Genomic DNA, 24,058 nt, shown 5'->3' with positions numbered 1-24,058 from the left:
ACTTTTGATTGGTGAATCGGTGGCACTCGAGTCGATTGGACATTTCTGACGTGAAGTCATCGTACACCTCCCGCTGATTGGTATGAACTGGATCCGGATGTAGCTTTGCGAGCGATGATTGGGAAGCGTGGAGGTCAGGAAGAGCAGCGGGGCGATGTGATTGGTGTGGACTGTGTCATAGACAAGGAGAGGGGGCGGAGCAAGAGGCCTGCAGCAGCGGCGGCTGCATAGCTCCGCACAGAGCATGCGCCGCGATGGGCCTCCCGGGCGCCATTTTGTACGATGCTCTTTCCCATTTTAGGCGGGGAGGAAGGGAGCGGGAGTGGTCGCTGCGTCTCCCGGGGGGCTCTGCCTCGTCTCGGGCTAGGGGATGGGCTCCGTGGGACTTCCTCCTTCCGGCTGAAGGCTCCGTCTTCTCTCCTGTCCGGAGGCGATGGTGGCTGTAGCGAGCGGGTAGCGTTTCCTTTCCCTTGGCGCGGTGATGGCGCAGCAGCCGGGGGGAGGGGGAAGCTCGGCGAAGCCGGACCCGGAAGTGAAGGGACCTCTGAGGAGCCGCTCACCTAGCCCATGGCCGCGGCGGAGGAGGAGGAGCCCCGTGAGGAGGGGGAGGTGGCAGCAGCCCGCAGCGATGTCTGGGCCACGGAGGCGGGGCCGTACGAGAGGCGGCCGGGTACGGCAGCGTGAGTCGGTCGGCGCAGCCCCGTGCGGATTGGACGCGCAGCCCCGGTGGTGAGCGAGGCCTGTCTAGCTGTGACCCAGTGCCAGCGCCGTCTGGAGCTTGCTGGCGACCGGCGTCAGTGAAGCTATAGGCGAGGTTCGAGCCGCTCCTTCCCGGAGCGCGTTGACTCTGAAGCCTGCCGGTCGCCACGTCGGTGGGGGCGTTAGCTCTGTCGCTAGCTCCAGGAGAAATGTGCACAGGCTCCGGGATTGTGGCCTGGGGAGCTGCCAGTCCCGCGGGCATAGCGGGGCTTTGGTAACTCGCCAGCTGCTGCTTTCAGAAGTAGCAGGGTGGTTGCACGTGTTGCTCTTGGAACTACCGCACCGGGCATGAGGTGGCAGTTCGCTCCCGGGTGACGTGTGTGCTGTGTTTCCATTAGTCTGTGTCATAGTCATGATACACAGGAAGGAGCAGGGTGGGGAGGATGTGTGTGTCCTGCCTCCCAGGTATTTTTCACGTGGCTTTAGTGCTTGTGACCAGTCCAAAAGCTACAGCCATGGAGACGGAGTTTCCCTTTCCACAGAATAGCCAAAGTGCAGCTTTCCTTTACACCCCTGCTGGTTCCATTGGCTGGGAACAGCGAACTGCGACCACAGGGAGCTGAGGGGCTCCATGCCTGCAGATGCTCCAGGTAAACAAAATGACAATGTATTAGATAGTCAATGAGTCCATAGAGTTTAAAATCATCAACATTTTGGTGTAGACCTGTTTATAATCTGACCCCTGCCCTTTGATGTGTTGTTTTTTTTACCAAAAATATTTGGCTTATGAATGAGTATATATGGTAACTATTTAACTGAAACGCAAGCTACAGCATGAAGTGCTGTTATCACTAAACCTCCTAAAGATCTAAATGCATCTTTGTTAAATATTTGGCATAACAACTTAGATTTGAGAACACCCCTTCAACCTTCCATCTAGTGCTCTAGGCCATGGGTTCTCAACCTTTTTCTTTCTCTGTCCTCTTCTCTCTCCTTCTCCCCCCTCCCCGGCTATAAAAACTCCATGGTCCACCTGTGCCACAACAACTGCTTTTCTGTATATAAAAGCCAGGGCCGGTGTTAGGGGGTAGTAAGTATGGCAATTGCAGGGCCCTCGTGGTATGGGGCCCAGGTAAAGTGGCTTCTGGCCCGGGGCTTCAGACCTAAGCAGTGAGGCTTCAGCTTTCTGCCCTGGGCCCCAGCACGTCTAATGTTGGCCCAGCTTCATGGCCCCCCTGAAACCTGCTTGTGGCCCCCGAGGGGGCCCTGGACCCCTGGTTGAGAACCACTGCTCTAGGCTCCAATCCTTTAATGGGCTCTGGCTGCAGGAGTTCATCATGCAGCGTTTATTGGAAGATGAGGGCCCCAGAGATGGTCAGTCAGTCTGCCAACTGAATGATGCCAGAATGGCTTGATATCTAATAACCAGCTTCCAAGTCCATTCTAGGTCCAGAGTTTGGTTTTTATTAGATCTGAAGCTTTAGAAAGAAAGTGGCATACTCCAATGGATAAGTTTACTAGTTGTGCAGTATTGCATAGTATGGATGTGCTTTAGGTACTTTATTAGAGACAGCATGTTGGGGATGTTTGCAGTCAGCTGTTCAAAGACTTAACCATACAGGCAAAAAAGTTCAGAACATAGTTCTGCTAGCTGGAGTTGAGTTGTGATTTATTTTTAATTTTTTTTTCAAGATTTTTGTTGTACTTGACTGGTAACGTGTTTACAATACATAACAGAAGCATGGAGTTTGAGAGGAATATTTTTGGTTTAGATTGTTGGGGTTTTGTGCTAGTTAAACGATGTAGTGAAAAGCAAGTTGGTAGTTTATTCGTGCATAATATCATTAGTTCAGATTCTTCATTGGATAGAGTGAGGAGACTGTATTCTTGTATTCTTAGCAATATCAGTTATTGTAATAGTAACTAAAAATATATGGCTTGAAGATTGGTCCTTTTAACCTACGTATCTTTTGTTTGGAACATGTTGCTTAAGTCATCATTTAGATTGTAAGCTTTTTGGAGCAGGGGTTGTGCCTTTGTAAAGCACTTAGTACACCAGCACTCAATAAATATCAGCTAAATACAAAACTAACAAGCCTTGTTTCTAATTTCTAGCAGAAGCCCTGGCTACCTGCTGATATCGCCATTGGTATGAGAGACTACATGATGGACTGTTTAGGAAGTTCTTGATGCATTGGTCATCCAGTGGAATAAAATAACTTCTATAGAGGGTCTACTTGTATTATGATTACAACGAAAGTACTTCAGACTGTTTAGCCAATCAGACCACCTAATTGAACATTTTGACACTACTTAAAAAGATGACATCTAGTATAATGGAATGAAGATTTCTTTCACTGAGGTAGGGGAAGCTTTCATTTTAGTTTTAAAATACGAATATCAGAGCTTCACTACAGGAATTGTATTGTGTATGTTGAAATTCTGAGTTTTTTCCCAATTCATTGTAATGTAAATAGTTCCTAGACAACTTGAACTGATTTCTACAGTGTATCCCATTTTTGCCTTTTTCTTTCTTGTTACTGGGATATCCTATATGGAAACAAATCTTTTTAGCGATCTGCTGCTTATTTTATCTAATGGCATAATCCTTTGACATAACTGCCCCCTAGGACTCAATTTGTCATGCACAATGTTAACAACCTTTTAGGAATAGGTGCGGGACCAAACAGAAAACTTAGACACACAAGGGGAATTAAAAATGAAACTCTTAATAGGGGCCTTTTACTTGGAAAAATCCTCGTGTTGATTCTAAGAGTGTACGTACTTTCATACATATTGCATCCGTATGAAAATTGGATATATACACAGAAATTTGGGAGTCTGTAGGCCTTTGCAGAGATCATTTTAATCCTTAAACAATCTAACATGAAATTTTTCATATTTTAATATGTAATCTTATAGGTATCTACAGATGTCAGTTATGAAGACATATATTTGATAAACTAAGCCTTGATCCCAAGTGATGGGTACACTTTATAAGTACACTTGGGTGGGGGGGTTAATAAGTTCCTTCTCATGATCATATCTGAACTGAAAAATTTACAGAAATTATGCTAATAATTCCAAGAATCTGGCACTCTGTCCAGGAAAACTAGCAAGACAGAAAGGGCAGTGGATTCTCCATTTCATAATACTCATTATAAGAGCATAAATAGCAACCAAACACAAATTGTTAAAAGGAAAGCTCTTTACTTCATTTTGCTCCCCTGGGTACTAAAGGTCAGATGAGCATGTTTTAATTAGTTCTAATTATTCAAATTGATCAATGCATTACTTCTGACACATTCCGCTTGTATTCAGAACTAAAAACGCAAATATATGTGCAATTCATGTAAACTTGGTAGTCAAAAGAGCTTTGGCAGTATTCAGAATACCAGAACTTTGTTTCCTTGCCAGCTTCTGAACATTTAAATGAAATAGATATAGAGAGGGATACTGTTTTCATCCAAGAGTGTTTGAAAAAGAGCCTGTGTTGAGTGCGACCTCTTAATGATGCTTTTATTCCTATCCTTCCTTCATGTCTGCTACCTCATCTGAACAACTTCCCACATTCACTATCGTATCTGTAACGAGTGAAGTGCGTTGCATTGTGTGGCAAGCATGCATTCTAGAGGAGCCTGAAAACAACCTCCTTTGAACCTCGAGACATCTGTGCCACTGGAATTGGCATCTTCCTACAAAACATGAGCATCAACTAAGCTCTTTGTAAGCCATAAAGATTTATTTTGTGTCACACATGATTGTGAGTTGTGTGAGAAGGTCTTTCTAGATAAAAAGGAAACCTTTCTTTCAATGTTTGAAAATATAGCTGTCCTGTGAACACAAGTCCATTGCAGGGGGGAAAAAAATCAGTGAAAGTAGCTGCATTACTAAATGAGAAGGGTTAAATTATTTTTAGTCAAAACAGTATTTTCCATTACTGTTTACCACACCTAGTAAGTTCCTCTTCTTGATGCATTCAGCATCACTCGAAAGCATAATACAGGTTTTCCCCAAAAGTTCACAACCCATTCCCTGCCTTTTTGTAAACACATTTTAAAAAAAAAAATGGATTTTGTTGGAATTGCTGGGGAAGTCGCAATAAGAGTTGCCACCACATAAGAGGTATGAATCACCATTTTTATGTCCCCCTGAAGTTAGGGGTGGTCTTTTGGGTCAGTATTACTGATGGTTAGTTTGCGGCAGTGCAGTAACTCTTCTAGCTATATTGAAATACAGCATTGTGTTTTAATGCAACATTAAACACTTTGCATAGTGTCAAGTATCAGGGGTAGCTGTGTTAGTCTGCATCCACAAAAACAACAAGAAGTCGGGTAGCACCTTAAAGACTAACATTTATTTGAGCATAAGCTTTTTTTACCCACGAAAGCTCATGCCCAAATAAATCTTAGTCTTTAAGGTGCCACTGGACTCCTTGTTGTTTTTATTAAAAACTTTACTACTCTGTTGCAAAGCCACTGAGGAAAGATGCAATTCTTAGGCAGTAACATTGACGTCACAGCTACTGCTGCAGGTTCCTCTGAACTTTGTGTGACTACCAATCAATTTTTCCACTGTCAGCAGCTCTTCCAGCAGGTCCAGTGATCTCTTGGGAAAATTAAAATCTCATTATTATTGAGTAACTCTAGTCTGGTCTCAGTTCTGCTTTGTGGCTACAGTTCTTTTCGATAGAGACTTACTGATCATAGAATGTGTATGTGGTTCAGCAGTGTGCCAGTTTACCTGCATGTGTCAGTAGCAACTGTTGAGAGCAAAGCCTTGTGCCAGAAAATATTTTAATCCTGACTGGCTTGTTAAATGCTATTTCCTCTTTAGTTTCAGACCAATCTGCTTGCTCTCCATGTCTTGCTCTTTTTGATTCCTGTACCATAGTGACTCTAAATCTAAACATTGGATATTCTTCTCTGATGCTTTAGGACAAAATATAAGAACAGCATTGTAAGTAAGACTTCTTATTTTTGCCTGCCACTTTTTCTGATTGTGATAATTGTAATCCAGTTGCATAGAATGCTAATTAAAGAGGCTAGAGTGTTAAAGCAAAGGTTTACTTCAGGTCTGTCTTTAAAACCAATTTTACATAGTACTGACAATGGACTATTCAATATGATACCTTGATATAGACTTCTGTTTCTATAGCATTTCACTTGGCAAACACAAACAATGTAATTGTTCTGATTTGTAATGAGAAATCCATTCAGTGTTCTAAATTGTCTTTAGTGAAGGTGGAATTAGAGAAATCACTATCTTAATTGTAATAGCCTCTCTATAGTCCCTACTTGAGAAGTAATGACTGACTACAAATGTGCAGAGAATTTACTCTTGCCTTCATTAGTGTACTGGTATAGCACAATAGAGAACTGCAGTGGCAGCAGAGATCTAAGTAACAGCTCTGTAGGCTAAATCTCATTGTTTTAAAATATCTGTCCAGCCTTTACTTTAGGGGTGAGAGAGCCTTTAGTTTTTGTAACTTTTCACTTACCTCAGGACAATTCCTCTATCGCACCATTTTTAAGAATAGGGCAAAGAATTGAAAAATCAAATTAGGACAAATTTCAGAAGTTTTCCCTTAATTATTTTTTTAGTTTGTAACCTTACTTTTTTTATGTAAATACATCTTTCCTTTGTAACCATATAATACTTAAACTTGTTTAGCTCTTAGATGAAAAATATGGAAGATGAGCAGTAGTATAGACTTCTGTACATGCCCATTGATGAAGGTAAAATATTAGCTATCCTTTACCAAATACATCATGCTCAGTGTTTCCAGTCTTGTGAAGTAAGAGCCTCAGAGCTCCACTGTCTGGGTCATGTGCACAATATGCTTTCTATGGGTATACTTATTTTTTATTGAATTGGACTTATTATGGATTTTGGCTATATTAGCATAGGCTTTTATCAATAATGCCACTGTTAATTTTTTTTATATTTCCACTGTTGCATTCAGGCCTAAAAAAAAAATCTAATTCTACTGCCTCCTACTTAAAACAGTTCTTCTGGTGGGTTCCACATTTGTGTGTGTTGGGGGGGGAGGGTGTTTTACAACAAAGAAAAACCCACTTTCTGCTAAATAGCTGCAGATCTTTCAAATCTTCGCCACTTCTGAATGGATTGAGGCATGCCTGTATATTGCATGAATTGAGGAAAAAATCTTAAATTTCTGCCTGGTACATAATTATGTATGCAGTATACACAAACCAGTGACAAAGGTCAGTGATAGTGCTAGATATGGTCTAAAAACTTGAGCTTTTTAAAATTATACTGTCTTTGCATCTAAACTTCTGGATGTACAGCTTTCCTGTTTCTTACTACAAATTCTTAATCTGTTAGAAATGAACTTATGTCTGAAGGTTTTTGGTTAAACTGAAACATACCATGAATTTCAGAAGCCTTTTGTTTCTTGATTTGGATGTAAACATACTCAAACTTGTGTGTTAACAAGTTTTGTAAAAAAAAACTTGTATAATATATTTGTGGAAGTGGCCACTCCCTATAGTTAGAGGTATTTTAGAAGATGTTATATTGTGAAATATAGAAAAACACTAAAGTGAGACTTAGTTTTTCTTTTCCAGAATTACATGTCTAAATTTTGGCTCCTGAATCCATATTTAGGCATCTTAATGTGTGACCTGACTGCTTTAAAGTGCTGAGCACTTGCAGTTCTTGTTAACTTGAGTGAGATTTGTTAGTGTTCTGAACTTCTGAAAGTTCACTCTTATTTATTCCAGTATCCACCTTGGAGGGATTTGGCCTAAGTGCTTACTTTCTTTTGTGGTATTGGTCTTTGACTCACCATATGGTGAATAGGCTATTCAGTTTCCCTCTTACCTAAGAAATTGCTTCACACTTATTTTGAGAGCTAAAATATGCCATTATTTCACTTGGGTGGCAGAAGAGAAATCCCTTCTATTGCCAACATGAAAGTAAAAGACCAACAGAAGAGCTAGTTTCTCTTTTCCCCTGAGGAGTTTTTTTTGAGTGATCTGTCATTACCAATCAGAAGTAAACTGCTTTCATAGTGGGTTCCCCCCACACCTGGCATTTGGTTCAGCTTCTTTTTCAATTCTTAAAAGTAGCTTTTTTTTGTTTCTGACAAATGTCTATTAATTTATCCATGCTGCAGCAAGAGTGCAGGATGGGCAAAAATTGTGTAGGAAACTTAAATTGAGATTGATTGAATAAATTTGCTGCACAAAAACTGATAAGAAACATGCGTGTTTGATGTGGATTTTTCAATAACTTGTCTCTACGCTCATGCAGCACAGATTAGATTCCGGGGAGGTATAAAACATACATAGCAGGAATACTGAAGATGAGTAAATTTATTTGGGTTCATATCTCAGCACAAGTCTCATTTCCAAGCTCACAAACTTTTATAGGCTATTGATCAAAATGACATAGATACAAACCTAGTTATGGGGCTCTTGAGCACCAACATGCTCAAACTGATGTCAAAAAGAGCAGCAGATGCTCAGCATTCCTATAAATCAGGCCCCAAATATGTTGCTGACATAGCTAGATAATTCTTGGGATGGTAATGGGAGTCGATATGGAAGAGAAATGGCTGGAATATCAGACCCCAGGTTAATAGACACTTGGTTATATTTTACAGTCACTGAGTAAACTTTTGGATCTGTGAATCCATAGGAGCAACAGAGTTTGATGTTAGAAAATTTCAGTCAGTCTGGAATGTACTCTGCAACTATTAAATTAGTTATTTTCCTGAACATTGTAAAAACTAGCTACTACTTTGTCCCACTTTCATATTTCTGTCTTGAATAGTGCAAATCTAAGACCTAGGTTCTAACCTATTGACAGCTCTACCTGTTTTCTCTTTCTTTGTCTATTTGGTATCTCTCTGAGGCAAGGACTGACATCTCTATTAGAATCACTAAACATTACCCTAATACAAATGAATTAATGGTAAGTCAATTGATGCTTAGTATTTTTAAAAAGCTTGGTGACTTTTAGACTATGATTTAACTCTATGCAATAGATGGTAAATTGTGCCTATATTTACAACTGAGATGGAGCTAAAATTAAACACTTCAGAGCAAAAATGTTATTTTTTTAGAAGAAATAGTAAATATGCATATGTAAATCTTCGGTACACAGTGTATCTACCAAGGTATCACTGTAGCTCTCTAAAATTTGAATCTCAAAAACTATTATGAATTCATAGAAATTCGGCCCTGCTTTCAACATTTTGTACATTTCTCTCATCCGGATGCTTTCAGAAGTACTAAAATCAAGTTTGTAATGTTTTCCTTTAAATCCTCCTTTTAATCTAGCTCCATTTTATGAGTATTGACAGGCTTTTTAGCCTATATTTCTGCATATGTAGAATGATGAACAACAACAAAGAAAATCACAAGTTTTATCTAATGGCTCATTTCTCTGTTCTCTACTTTAGGACTTCCTTTTCCAGTCCAGTCTCAACCCAAACACCTAGACTAAGCATATTTTTGCTAACTTGGCTGTCAGTCTTAAGGTTTCCCTTGTGTTTAGCTGGTGGTCATTGCTGATATCTTTCAAAAAGCATTAATGTTGTCAGTTATGCTTTTAAAATTATAAGCACTTACATAAGCAGCTGCTTTGAACTCAGATCCATAGCTGGTTGGCAATTCAGTTTCTGAATTTTTTCTCAACTGTGCCTGCTGTGAAACTTCATGGTGCTTGCAAAAGCTGCTCTTAACACAGGTTTTATTTAAAAGGCTTAATTGAGAATATGAACTATCAACAAAGCAGTCAGTGAACACTAAAAGGATCTGCTGCGTGACTAATGCCTGGGTAGCCTTTGGCTGACAGCAAACTGTAGCATTGTACCTGTGATGCTATAAATTCCAGTATTTTGGTACTGGCTATTAGACACGTCCTCCCCTATCTCTTATTTTACAGTATGTTTTATGCTTTTTCCAAAGCACATAAGACATAGTGGAATGGATATCAAGAAATCTCACTCCTTTGCACAAAATCATGACATGCTTGTTCTGCATTGTTCCATCCCTATATGGAGACGGCCAGAATTGAAACTTAAGCATTGCGTATTAAGTGTTAAATCATTTAGCACTTCCTCTGTTAAGCATATGCTTGCCTTGTATGGCCCTTGAACACTGCTAATACACAGTCTAACTTAATAGATCTTTGCCATCATTGTCCTGATTCGGGGCATAGCATGTTGCTGCTTTTCTAAAAGCCCTTTGGACAAGATCACTTTAACTTCCATGAATCTCTTTTTTTTTGGTGGTGGCCTTCAGAGACAAGTAACACTTTTTTTTTGTTAATGGAGTATATCTCTTGATCCAACATGAGATGAATTAACAATAACTTAGGTGTGTTTTTTAAACATACAGCCAATTTTCTTCTTCCTAAGCTTGGAGTTTTTTCTTTTAGTTATTGAATATGGTTATGTGGTATGTTGATCATGAGTTTGGGATGATCATATTGCCTACTGGTGGTTGGCTCACAAATGACTACAGGTCATCCCAACAGCACATCCCAACTTTATATGATACTACACCATTTTTTTTTAAAAAGCTTAGCTTTATGGGAATAGTGTTTGTCTCCACATCTAATTAATTGCCTAGTTACTGTGAGTCATGGCAATTAATGTATAGGCAGTGGGGATAAAAAATAGTACTGACATTTTAAAAAACTCACTTGACTAAAGTAGCTTTTCTGTAGAATGAGGTGGGGAGGCTGCTAGCAATTTAATCTCTTCCCTGACACCCCCAAAATCTGCCATTATATAGACGGCAAATTATGCCAGACTACTCCGTGCTTCCCTCTAGCCAATAATAGGTGAGAAAATGATACCTGAATAAAAGCTGCTTGGGGATTCAGAATCTTTCATCTTCTTCAATGGGACAGAATAGTTAGTTTACTTCCAAGATCCCAGAAATGCAACATTCTGTGTGATGGTTGTTGTACCCTATGTGTACAGTATTCACATACTACCACTGAGAATGCAGGACCTGCAGTCCAGGGTAGAAGACTTCAGATTTGTAAGTCTCCCATTTGTCCTTGATTTAAAAACTGGTCAGTATGGTATCAATGCCAATTAACCTATATGCTGGTGTTTGCATTTTGGCAGCTTTGGAGATAATGGGCACTAAGAACTTCTAAAATAGGAAGTAACAAGCAGTCAGTTCTCAAACTGAATGGGCTGTTTTTATTTAAAGTGTAAGTCACTTGTTCTTGTTGCATGTTTGAAAACCTACATACAGTGTGTGTATTTGGTGGGGGGGCTAGGTTCCTGTCTGACAGGAATATTTAACTGGAAGAAGAATGGTGGGGGAGAACAATCTACTTACTGTATTTGTTGGACACAGGTACAGTCTTAAAGTTGTTATGGCAACCAGGAACCTTACTGTTTTTCCTCCCCAATAAGCTTTAGGTTCTTCATTTTATTACAGTCATGAAGAACTGCCTTCAAGCTGGTAAACACAAGATATTGAACTCAATTCAGTGTTTTGTGCTTCCTTTTTTGTTTGGTCATATTTTCATTTTAGCAAGAAGAACTGGGATACAGAAGGCAGTTCTCTTTAGGCATCCCACTTAATGCTGTTTTGAATCTGAAGACCAGATAAAATCACAAACATGAACATGTCCATTTCTGCAGCCACACAGCTAGTCAAAAAGCCAGAGTCATCAGGCTATTTCCAGTTGTGGGGAGGAAGTAAGAAAAGAACTGCTGGCTCATTTAGAGATCTGCAAGAGACTATATTTTGAAATGAGTCCTTAGTCATCTCAGATACTGCAGTGGAGTCTGAGTTTTGAGACTCGCACTCAGGTTTTTGTGTATACTTGTCACATTCGGAGCCTTTTGTCTGGGGGTACAAAATTAGTGTCATTTCTGGAGCCATTTTAAGATGGATAAATTGCTTTGACAGACATCTTCCAATTCACTTGCAGTACTGTTTGTCTTCCTTACACAGGGCTGACTTTCTCCACAATTTAGCCTCATGTTTTAATTTCTAATTGCTGTGGTGATAAGGCAGCATTTGTAGGATAGATATGTAAATCAGTGGAAATTATGGTCCAAGTTCTAGAATAAAATGTGTAGGTAATCTAGAGCATGAAATAATTAAATTTCACTTACTGAAAGTCCCTTTGGTCTAAGAACATCAATCCTATAGATAGATGCATGTAAATTATAGATGTTGGACCGTAACTTTCTTTTTTGGAGGCAACCTGCTGAGAAAAGGAGTGGTGTTCTTCTCTGTGCCCCCCCTTCCCCCATCTGAACACTTATGGGTCTGATTCTTCCTTCCCTGCACCTTGTGTGGTCATTTATACCAGTGCAAAGCACTACCAATTCAGAATTGTAGTACTTCACGCTAACTCTACATTAGGATACATGACTACACAAGGTCAAAAAGCAATGTTTTGGGGTTTGATTCTTCATGTTGACAAACAACTTAATGGAAATTCATAGATTCCAAGGCCAGAAAGGACCACTGTAATCATGTAGTTTGACCTCCTGTATAACACAGGCCATGGAACTGGCCCAAAATAATTCCTAGAGCACAGCCAGTCTTCATTTTAAAATTGCTACTGATGAGTCCACCATAAGTTGTTGTAAGTTCCAATGGTTGTTTATTCTCGTTGTTATAAATATACACCTTATTTCCAGTCTGAACTTGTCTAGCTTCAGCTTTCAGCCATTGGGTCGTGTTATACCTTTCTCTTTAGATTGAAGAGCCCATTATTAAATATTCCCTATAAGGTACTTATAGACTGTAGTCAAGTCACCCTTCAATCTGCTCTTTACGGTAAATAGACTGAGCTCCTTGAGTCTGTTGTTATAAGGCAGGTTTTCTAATCCTTGAATCATTGTCATGGCTCTTCTCTGAATTCTCTCCAATTTTACAATATCCTTCTTGAATTGTGAGCACCAGGAATGGACACGGCATTCCAGCAGCCGTTGCACCATGCCAAATACAGAGGTAAAATAATCTCTCTCTTCCTACTCGAGTTCCCCTGTTCAAGTTTGAGAAAAATATTCAGCACCTTCTCCTATTCAGTTAAGCTCTGTACTCAGTTAAAGAGGCAAAGCAAGTCTCCCAGAAAAAGCAGAGTAGATCAGACTTGACATTTCTAAGGTTTTTGTCTACACAAAGGTTTTGTACTAGTACAGGTATTTTAGTTCAGGATGATTTTGTTTTTTTTAAACAAAATAGCTAAATGGATACAGCCCCTAGTGTGGATGTAGTTGTAGCTGTATAAAGGTGCCTAATGCCAGCATAGCTTATTCTCCTTCCTTATAGGAGTAACTATCCTGATACAACTCTGTCCACGATATGGGAGTTGTGCTACTGAAACCTCTAGCTATCCAGTATAGTTTAATTTGTGTGTTAACAAGTCTAAGTTAAGAAAGGCAGGAAAACTTCAATGAGGAGGGAGGAGGAAACCTGTTCAGATGTTCGTTAGAATTCATCGCATAAACAGGGCCCAATCAGAATTTCTCCCCCCTTAAGATATCTTGGTGAATGTTTAGTTTTTCTCCTTTTGAGACCATGTATTAATATTTTAATTTTTTTTAGCTTAAACCACTATACAATTTTCAGAGGTGCCTAAGGGAGTTAGTACCCAAATCCAGTTGAAAATCAAACTCTGAAAATCCTAGCTGAAAAATCCACTTGCCATGAAGAGTGGTAAGCTTTTCTGCTGACTGAGTGGGCCCAGGACATCTTTCTACTTAATTTTCCTATGATTGCAAAGTCCTTCCAGCTTTGAACTGATGTGTTGTCCTCATGAGTCTATAGAGGGAACAAATGAGACTCATAGTAGCTTTGCCGGGCAGCAGCAGAATAAAATTTAACAGGATCAGTCAGTTTCACTGCAGTTTTCAGAACCTTGTTGGCATCAGTGAGATCTTGTTTTCACACTAATGCTCAGAAAAGCTATGAGGAGCAATAAAGGGAAGCTTTCCATGGAAGACAATCCCAAAACAAGTGTAGAAGAGTGGGAAACCTTTCTTCTTGATAGCCAGGAGACTGGAGGGGAGGATGTCTTATGCAGTATGTGTGAGGCTCTGAATGCAGTGGGAGTGACAAGCTTTTAGATGAATGGGAAGCTTCCTTTTCTCTCTCCCACAAGTGCACCCCCATGCATCAGCCAGCTGTAGTTGATGTGAAAGATAGAAACAGGCATGCTTTAGCAACAATACCCTGGCAGAAATCCCAGCAGTTGAGATGGGCATTCTTACCAGCATATTGGCCTTTGGACCCTGCTGATTGGGAGAAGGCTACAGACATATCCTTTTGTTTATAACTTTGGCTAGTAGGTGTCTAGTTTCTGATCTTTAGTTCTGCTCTCACCTGACTCAAGAAAATGTGCTGTCTGTGGTTTGCTTCACAATCTTATCAAAACAAAGCTGCTGTGTATTGACTCACTTCCACAAAATACATGAGTATTATAATTGGCAATCTGACAAGTCCACTTCCACTAAATACCAGAATAGTGACTCATCAAATACAGAATAAGAACACATACTTTAGGACAGCAGTAAGATTTGCGTGAAGGAAAATGTTTGTAGAATCAGATCAGTATGTGTGTGCAAGCTTACCTTCTGAGAGAGCTACAGATCTAACTGCTGTTCATGGTAAAACTAGGAATCTACTTTGGTTTTAGCCTGATCAAGTCAATGGACTTTCAGCCTCAGAGTGCATGGCATGACTTGTTTGTTTTTTAATCAACTATGGGTAGGGTATGGAGTGAGAAGAAACTGTGTTTGTTTTTTAAGGTAGATTGGTTTAGCAGTTTCTATATAGCCAAAGATTCAGGCTCCAAGCCGGGGTGTCTGATAGGGAAATTGTAACCATTGTTTTGGTTTTATATAAAATGTGCTTGACTTGTCTATAGAGGCTTATACTTCCTATAGGAAATTGTATTTTGTATAAATAGTAAATGATGTGGTATTTGAGCTGAGGCAGAGATGTGTATATATATTAAATATTGGCCTATCTGGAAAATCTGCATGGAATAGACTTTTGACTGTCAAGCTATTAGATGGACACAGACCTGAAAGTATAAACCAAATGGCTTCCAGAAACCTGTTACTTTGTATCAGAGGGGTAGCCGTGTTAGTTAGGATCTGTAAAAGCAGCAAAGAGTCTTGTGGCACCTTATAGACATTTTGGAGCATGAGCTTTCGTGGGTGAAGTGGGTATTCACCCACGAAAGCTCATGCTCCAAAATGTCTGTTAGTCTAGAAGGTTCCACAAGACTCTTGCTGCTGTTACTCTGTAGTTTAGATACAGCACTGGATGATACTGTTCTGCCTATTTCCACTTCCAAGTAGTGTTAAAGGGGAGTCCTAACAGGTAAGGTGCTAGGATCTTATTAAACTTCTGGAATAAATGTGCCACAAACTGTGGAGAGAGCACCAAGGGACAAGTAAGATGTCTAGTGCATGCCATAAACTGTTGTGTGAGGATGTTGCAAACTATCCTCCTGCTCGTCAAGAGGAAACACATGGGAAGAACTGTCAGTTTTAACAGTAGTTGGCTGTTCTGTCACAACAATTTAATAGAGAAGGACTTGGCTACACCAAAACAGAAGTGTCAGAATCTTGGCATCTGGACTAAACAGCGGTAGCACCTTTGGTGCTCTCCTAAGGCATATATTTTGAGTCAGAAGCAACAGTGCATGAAATGTTAAACTGCCTGTGAAATCCTGAAGCATTTTGGAATAGCAGAAGTGACAACCACTCTGAGTGGACAGTTGCGTACTTTGTGCTGTTCTGTCAAGTATGACCATATATGGCTTGAGCCTGGATTGGCTAGATTTGTCATGCCTGAAGCAAAAAGAGGAAGCTGCCTGGTGAGCCTAATTGTGCTATTCTAATATTCTAGAGAGTGAATCTTTCCAGTAGCTGTGGGTACAAATATAGGTTATCTAAATAAGATAATCCAAAGTAAAAGCACCACCTGCTTGCTCCAGTAGGCTGCTAAGAATTGGGTGAACTTTTCACCCTGGCACAAAGCAAAGTGTCAGATTTAATACTTGATTTTACCTTAATTTTCAGTGTTTTTACCTTTAGGCAAATTATAGCTTGCTTTTCCCTGAAACTTTGACTACTAGCCTCTTGAGTCCTATCTGTAATGGGGCCAGCATGTAACCCCACCCCCATGAAAACAGAACTCAGCACTACTTGCATTTTTTATGTCAAACATTTGCCTGGTTTTAATGTACTTTAATATTTGTGTCTACATAAGATTTATAAAGGGCTCGCAGAAGGCAGTACAGGGAAACTGATCACAGACCTGCGTGGGTATGCTATGATGAAACTACCTGAACAGGGAACATTTTGTCTTTCACTTTCAGATGTGTACAATTAAGACAATTGTCATTAAATAGGTGCATTTGTAGTGTAAGATGCTGATCTTGCAATTCACTAAGGGCTGTAAGTAGTTTAATCTGAGACCCCACTAGTCTTGCAACTTACAATAGTGTACATGCAGAGATATCTAATTATGTAGACTACCAGGGAAACTAAAGCTGCTGAACTACATGTGGAGAAAGGTGGTTTTTGCAGGACTAGTGGCAGCAGCATTGTTTGGGAGGGATAAAACCAAGGACATCCCCACTGAACAAAAAATTACTTACCTGGGCCCAGTGTCAAAGCATTGAAAGTGAGGGATGAGTTCTTTAACAAGCATCCGCTATAGATCAGTGCTGTATTGCTAAAATTCCCAAACTTGCCATGGCTTCCAGTGCTTTGAAAGCATTTGTTTATATCCCTGGCAGTTCTTACACTGTCAGCAAATGGCATGATTTGTAAGGTCTCTCTTGCTTTTTTCTACTTTAAAAAAAAAAAACAATTACAAAGCTTGAAATCCAAACTTTCAGATCATGGAAGGCATTAATTTCTGACTAGTCATTCACAAAAGTAATGTTGATGACTGGTGCAGAAGTGTTTAAATTTCAGAGTAATGTGCTGTCCAAAGTACGGGTCTTGAACTAGTGATCAGAATTTTGTTTAGTGTCAGAAGTATTAGGTGGTTATATCATGGCGATGTACGATGTGTTTTCAATGTGTGTGTTAATGAGCTATCGTTAACTCTAGTCTTGGCAAGTAGACCCCAGTATAAATGATGCACTATTCTATTTGGAGATAGTTATATTCATGTGTCAATTTCATGTGTCTAAACTCTTCACTAGCACTTACTCCATTTCTTAGGGGTGCCATCTGCTTAAATGCCAGTACTACCAAAATTCCCTGGCTTACTATTGCTTAAATTTAGAGGAAATCCTTGCACTAAAATGGCTCAGCAATTTTTAGAAATACTCCTCTTCCTGTCCCACCACTCATCCTCCATTGAGCTCTCTCCTGGCAGCATAACACAGTTATATGAGCGCTTTTACAGTGGTGCTGCTGTAAGCTTGTAAGTGTAGGCCTGGCCTTAGTGAAAATGCCTGCTCACGCTGTTTGGGTGTTTAACTAAAATGGACAGTTGATCTTTAAAAGGCGGTTACCAAAGGTTGGCAGTATGGCAACAAGCCCTCTTGATCAAGGTAGCCTTTAAGGATCAAGTGATCTTGTCTGGAAAAAATGGCAGTTTTGAGGATTAAATAGCCTTGAAGAGAATCGAAGAACTTTCAGATAACCCTTGGACCATACAGGCCTCAATTTAGTTCCCTCAGACAATTAAATCAGTTTGTTGGTATTTCTTCTAGAACAGGAAAGTTGTTTTTTTTTTAAAAAAAAATTCTTCTGGTGTATTTTAAAACTAAGTTACTAACTTGCATAGCTTTCTACTGACAAAGCAGCCTTGGCTCCAGTAGATTTTTTTTTTAAACTAGATCCAAAACAGTGGCATTTAAAGAGGTAGTATAATAACTGCTCATTCAACTGTGCACCCTTGTGGTAGGTATGTTCTTGTATTCTTGCCTTGAGCCAAGTACTCCATATATAACTGAAATTAAGTGTAATCAGCAATAGCTAAGGTTAGGAAGTGGAAAATGCAACTAAATTCGCAAAACCAATAAAGCCATCTCTTCCCCCAAATGTTTTTTAAAAAATGGTAACGCTAAATTGGATGAAGTTGAAGCAAAGATAACTTCAGTTAAGATTTGAGGCTATATTTGTGTCCCTATTATGTGGAGGTGCTCTAATATTTTGGTGTTTATCATGCTCACTCCTGATGAGGTAGAGTATTCTTATCCCTATTTTACAACTGGTGAATGGAGACACATGAAATGACTTAAGGCCCTAGAGGAAGCCTCTGGTAGAGCTGGGAATTGAATCCAGGTGTTGAGTCCCTAGTAACCTAACCCCTGGATCATCCTTTAGAAGTACTGTAGAGGTTAGGGCAGAGCTTCATTTAAATCTTAGCCCCTGCTTCCAAGAGCCAGGCTTATTTCATGCCAGGGTAGCTTCCCTCAGTTGCAATGAGAAGCAGACTAATGTAACTTGTATGTGTTTTAGACAGCACTTGCCTTTCCTAAACTCTGTGTGTTATACTGACATAAGAGAAATGCATTAGATGTCAGTCATATGTAGCACTAGAATGGTACTATTCTACTTGATATGCACAAGTTAGACATACTCAGTCTCTCCCAGATAAAGTTTGTCAGTTTGAATTTATATATATTCTAGACATGACTGGCTATAAAACTAATATAAAGATGAAGTAAACTGTTATCTTTCAGTAAATGCAGACTGCACAATCCAAGCTAATAAATACATTCCCTTGATATTGCCTCCTACCCTCTAAGCCAGGGGTTCTCAAAGTGGGGGTTGGACCCCTCAGGGGATCACGAGCTGTCAGCCTCCACCCCAAACCCCACTTTGCCTCCAGCATTTATAATGGTGTTAAATATATAAAGTGTTCTTAATTTATAAGGGGGGTCGCACTTGGAGGTTTGCTGTGTGAAAGGGGTCACCAGTACAATAGTTTGAAACCCACTGCTCTAAGCATTAATGCTAGAGCATATCAGCTTAATGAGGTGATGTACCATACTACCATCCCAGGAAAGGATTGCATAGCACTCTTTGGTAATTAACAGTCACAACAGCTGGTTCAAGTCATAACTTCAGAGAGGGAGACTACCAGCTTTGGTCAGTTACAATGACCAAGTGAGATTTGCACTGAAGTATTATAGACTGAAAGTTCTCCATTCAAGAAAAGGTAGGCTGGGCCTAACCTAACTTGGGGTGGAGCAGGCCTTGTCAGGGGGTAGATAGTTGTCTCGTAGGTGCAGACAATTAAAATAGCAGTAATCCAGGTAGGGATGACTTTATTCCCAATTATCTTTTGTGGTGTGCTAAATTCTGATAACAGGACTGCTTGACACACTGGCACCAGGGTTTGCTTGCCAAGTCAAAGAATGAATACACCTTCCCTCTGAAGGATCTCAACAAAACAATACTAATGAATGGCATCTCACTGACCCTGAGAGGTAGGCAAGTGTTTTGCAAAGTTGAAGTGATGGACCCAAAAGTCACAGGTGTACAGTCCACTGCCTAAACTACAGGACTATATTCCTATAATATGAACCATTACATTATTTAAGGAAAGGTAAAAAATAGTGTAAAATCCATTTGAAATGGCTTCAGGATACAGTAGCTACAATATAAGCTCCCTTAAGACCAATATCTTAAGGCTTGTCTACACTAGAGTGCTCTAAATGCCCTGGGTTAGACACTACTGGCACAAATTAAAAGGTACCTAGTAACATGCACTAGGTACCTTTTAGTTTGTGCCGGCAGGGTTTACATGAGGCAGTTAGAGTGCAATATTTTAGAGCACTGTAAAATTCACACCTCCTGTAAACTGGACTGCTGCAAAACTATTATTCGGGGTAGAATTGCAGTGTCTTCAACTTATAAACTTCATGTATAGCTTTACTAGTTAACTCAAGAGTTAGACTGCTTTCAGATTTTTTTGAGGTTAAGAAATAGCACTAGCTGTCTACTCAATTGAAAAATGAGGGACAGTTCAAATTAAATGAGGGTTGTCTTTGCTGTACATAAAGTTGAGACTTAAGTATGCTGGTGCACTGAGGAAAAACCACCAGGTTGCCAAATGTCCTCTCTCACTCTTGACACCATGGTTTTTGGCACAAAAGTTTACTAAAATTCAGACTTAGAGGCAATATCTTGTCTTTTTTTCATAGGTCAACACAACTATGTCCAATTTTCAAACAAAGTCTGAATCATGACTTGACAGTAAATGGGGAAATTTATTTTAGTGCAAGTTAACACCTTTCCAGCAAGTAAATAATAATCCGTGGTTAACACATTAACGGCTACTACAAATTAAGAAAATTGAAACGTGTCTTGAAGTAACAATGTGTTACATATTGTCCTCATCTGATTCATCCTCCTCTTTCAAAGACTCCTGTATTAAAAAAAATAAAAGCGTAATCAACTCCTAGGTCTTGTTCAGTGGCTGCCTTGCAAGTCCTAGGAGTCAGCCTACATTCAACAAAGTATCTGATTCTTTAAAGCTATATACCTGGTATAGTCATTTACACTAGTTCACTATGAGTGAGTGAGAAATTTTGGTGTGGTAATTGAATTGCATCCACTTTGTACAGAAACTAAAGCAGTAGAGACAAGGCCCTGTATCTACACAGATTGCATAGCACCCTGTGGCAGTCAATAATAGTGTTGCATGGGAAAGTGTCAAATACTGCAACTTCAGTGTACAAGAAACACTACTGAAGTGCAGCCATCACTTCCAAAACAAACGCAGAACTGATACATGCACCGATGGCTTCTATTTTTCCTAGTCAATTTGTGTTTTAAAGGGTTAGTGTACTGGATATAACTCATTACTACTGTCAGTTCTCGCAGTTAAAAAATAGTCTGATGCATTTGGTTTGTCTTATTTAGGCAAGGAGAAACATGCCTGCTGTACAAGACTTGAACCTACATTGTTGAATGCACACGTGATCGGCTGAAGATACCACTGGATTACTTTATCTTTTTATTCTTCCTTCCAAAGTTTCTGGTAATTGTTTCTGAATCACTTTAATCTAAAAACCCCAGGCTAGATTTGCCTCATAACTAATTACTTAAAATAATACACTTCTAGTTGCCAAAACACTAGACAAAGTGAACTTTGTGCAGTTTATTCTATTCTGGACTTGTAAAATGGAGTTTTGAACCTACTAAATAAAATTCTATTGCTTACCTTAGCATATTTCTCTGCTTCTTCTCTGATGTCTTTTGGAACAATTTCATGTTTTCCTTTTGTTACTGCGAATGAAGCCATATTTATAAAGACTTTAGAAATTACTGGTATAAGCATGGAACTTGTAAGTCTCAAAGTAACAAACTTAGTGGATAGAAGCAACAAGAAACTACAAACATTAACAGGTATGTTACTTTCCCTGTAGTATGTGTGGAGTTTAGAATTTGAGCCTTGAATTTTACTCCCACAGAACTGACAAACATGGTGTAGCTAAAGATAACAAAACAAGGAAAAAATGAAATACGTTACTTTCTCCAACCCAGCTGAGTTCAAGTTCAAAAGATTTATCCTTCACTTCATCATGAACTATGTAGATTCTAGAAAGAAAGAAGAGTGAAGAAAACTGGTTAAGAGTTAGCCACTGACATTTTCCCTTCCCAAAGCCAAGGATTAATATGCAAAATGAACAATTACATTACAAAATTCTACTTGCCCCCTCCCTTCTTCCCCTGCTAGTTTGTAGATCACAATTTTCCTGTTTTTAACATGTTTCTCTTGTATGGTAAAGGACCCGCACACCAGTAGTGTATATAGTAGTTTTACATTAATGTACAAAGTAAATGCTGAAAGTAACATTCCCTCCCACTTACAGTAGCATTCGCTAACAGAAACTTTCAGCAAAGATACCACCCTTAACTCAAGGTGTCTTACAACCAGTAATAAGTGCGGAACAAGTATCCTGATCAAATATGCAGACAGCATAACACTTAAGTGACCCCATAGGTATGATGCCCTTGACCTAGTGCCTCAACTATTCATGAAACTGAAGCCAGCAAGTAGTTCTCCTAAAACTATATTTCTCCTGCAAGTCACATACAAATTAAAGAAGACTGAGTAAATGCAGCTCAAACTTACAAATGTTGTCTAATACTACACGTGCATTCACACACCTTGCACATCTGTAGTTAGTGACTTGTGTACAAGCCCTATTTACATATGGAACTGGCCATGTGTTACAATTCTAATTCTGCATGCAATCCTGGTAAGTTATGCACGTGTTGTCATACATACAGTTCTGAAACTAGCCATCAGCCTATAAAAATAAAAGGCAAAATGTCGTCTACAGTCTGGTCATCATTGCCAATCTTATTTCCATGTTCAAGAACATATAAACCTTATCCTTAATCTATTTGTTCACATGAGGAACACTAAAAAATGCCAAGTTAATGTTCTCCAACAGCTCCCTCAAAACAATTGCACAAGTTAATTTCCTAAACAAAAAACATTCAGTTCCAATTGTTACAGAAGCTTGCATTCTTCAAACTTGGAATTTAGGATGCTTAAAAGCAAAGCTGAAAATGGGTAGTCCTAATGGTGATGTCATCCCTTGTCCTCTAGAAGAGGAGCTAGAACCTACAAGTTCACTAATTGCATTGGGCATATGCTCTGGACTTACTTGCCAACCAAGATCAGAGCTCTGAATGCCTCAAAGCCTGCTATTAATCATATGGAATTGTAGGCACTGATCCTGGAAATTGCTCATGCTATTTTCATTACCTCAACTCACAGGCCCTCACCCCGCCCTGTCTCATCCACCTGTTGTTTTTGAGACTAAGTGCTTGCCTCCAACAGCTATTGTATTGCTAGTGCAGTGGGGACCCCAACCTGGTTAAGGCCTTTCAGTGCTACTGGAGTGTTAAAGGATTGCAGATAAACTGAAAATGTCAAAAGAAAAAGTGTAAAGTGCATAGAGTTGCCACTATGCAACATTTCAAGCCTCCAGTACCATGTGGTTCACTTTTCCATTCTAATTCCTTGGACCAAAAACAAAGTTTGCCCCCAGTTTGTGCAGCTTGAGAGAATTTGATCCCCTGCTCACAGGGCTTCAAATAAATATCAAGGTCAGAGATCCTACTTAAGCTCTCTGGTTCAACACATCAAGGCAACCTGAGACATCTGTTGTATGGAACATGCATATGCCCCAGTACAAAAAGGTTCATCCTAGTACATCCTTAGCCTTCTAAGATACTGCTACAAAAATACTGGAATCATTTGCAACTAAACTGTAATATTAAAGTTTCACAGGCAAGCACACTCGATGTCCAAGAAACTCACTGTAATTCCTGCAGTAGCTAAAAGTTTGAAGGGGAAATGTCCTCAGATATTCAGACAAAAAAGTTCTAACCCCTCCTCTGAAATGTGTTCAATCAACCATTTAATTCATACAAAGTATCAGGAGGACAGAATCAAGGTGAAAACAGCATTGTATAAGCATCCAGCAGATTAGTTTCCATTTCTGGCACTGAGTTAGTCTAAAGCCTTCAAATCACTGAGGAAAAATGTCTAGGCAAGAAAGGGTTAGAGATACTGATACGAACAAACATGAAAATACAAAAGGAAGGACACACTAGACTCAAACACTCCTATTTCTTCAATTCTGCACCCCAGTTCTGTTTTCTCTCCTGCCTGTGTTTGTGTGCTCAAGTTCAACAAGAGGCTCATAGCAGCCAGCAGATGAGACCAGGAAGGAATAGTGACTATCCAGCACTGTCTAATGTATACTATATATAAAATATTTCCCTAGTCTTAATTACCTAACATGGTATTTCTAACACCCGTTAGTAAGTTTAGAAACATTAAACGAGCAAAGAAGCTACTGTGCCATCAAATACCAAATTTGATTGTTAGTTTCCTCCAGGAGTCAGCTAAGTCCTACTATTTCTCCATCTACATAGTAGAAGGCTACATGTCATCTTCTGGATAAATTGCACTGCACTTGCTCTCCTAACCAAGCAGTGATGCTCCTTAATCAGCTAGCAAGGAGAAGAGAGGGGTGGTAATGAGGCCCTCTCCAGGAACAGTGTTCCTTTGCTTCATTCCTAGATACTGCCAAGCTAGGAAGCACCTGAAGCCACAATTAATTAAGTTTGCATAGATCTATTTCCATAGTAACTCTGTATTATGAACTATGACCAGCTTCCCTTTCTCTCAAATGTTTACATTTAAAAAGTAGGAACACGGCCAAACATTTATCTGCACTTAACCCACTGTTTCAAGCAACACCTAAAGTGATTAATGGAAAGAATAAAGATACATGTTTTCACTTGGCTTCCACAGTGCTGCCAAAAGCACCAAGAATTGACTCCTTTCACGGTTTCCTCTGTATAGTCAGTTTCCCCATGCTGGATAGATCT

The 24,058-nt window shown here is 39.6% G+C and overlaps 1 protein-coding gene and 1 long non-coding RNA gene across 7 annotated transcripts in view; one reads left to right on the top strand and one right to left on the bottom strand.

Moving 5' to 3' along the window:
- Positions 1–245: 245 nt before the first annotated feature.
- Positions 246–20,868, top strand: LOC120405057. 6 transcript variants are annotated; one of them, XR_005598341.1, is made up of 6 exons: positions 512–729; positions 1,242–1,349; positions 2,818–3,061; positions 4,299–4,425; positions 5,536–5,658; positions 20,564–20,868. It is a non-coding gene; the product is annotated as an uncharacterized LOC120405057 (long non-coding RNA). The 6 variants fall into 6 exon arrangements; XR_005598339.1 differs by having other exon boundaries at positions 2,815–3,061; XR_005598344.1 differs by lacking the exon at positions 1,242–1,349 and having other exon boundaries at positions 246–670; positions 2,815–3,061.
- PSMA3 (proteasome 20S subunit alpha 3) overlaps positions 19,889–24,058 on the bottom strand; it is a 22,519-nt gene continuing 18,349 nt past the window's right edge. The window contains exons 9-11 of the mRNA XM_039538263.1: positions 21,174–21,241; positions 20,865–20,929; positions 19,889–20,066 (exon numbers count right to left, since the gene is read on the bottom strand). Of these exons, the coding sequence (XP_039394197.1) occupies positions 20,022–20,066; positions 20,865–20,929; positions 21,174–21,241 (178 nt within the window). The 3' untranslated portion in view covers positions 19,889–20,021. The remainder of the gene's footprint in view (positions 20,067–20,864; positions 20,930–21,173; positions 21,242–24,058) is intronic.

This window comes from Mauremys reevesii, linkage group 4, assembly GCF_016161935.1.
Source record: "Mauremys reevesii isolate NIE-2019 linkage group 4, ASM1616193v1, whole genome shotgun sequence".
NCBI classification, from domain to species: Eukaryota; Metazoa; Chordata; order Testudines; family Geoemydidae; genus Mauremys; species Mauremys reevesii.
Note: the sequence above shows the minus strand (reverse complement) of the source record. Positions and strands in the feature narration are given on the sequence as shown.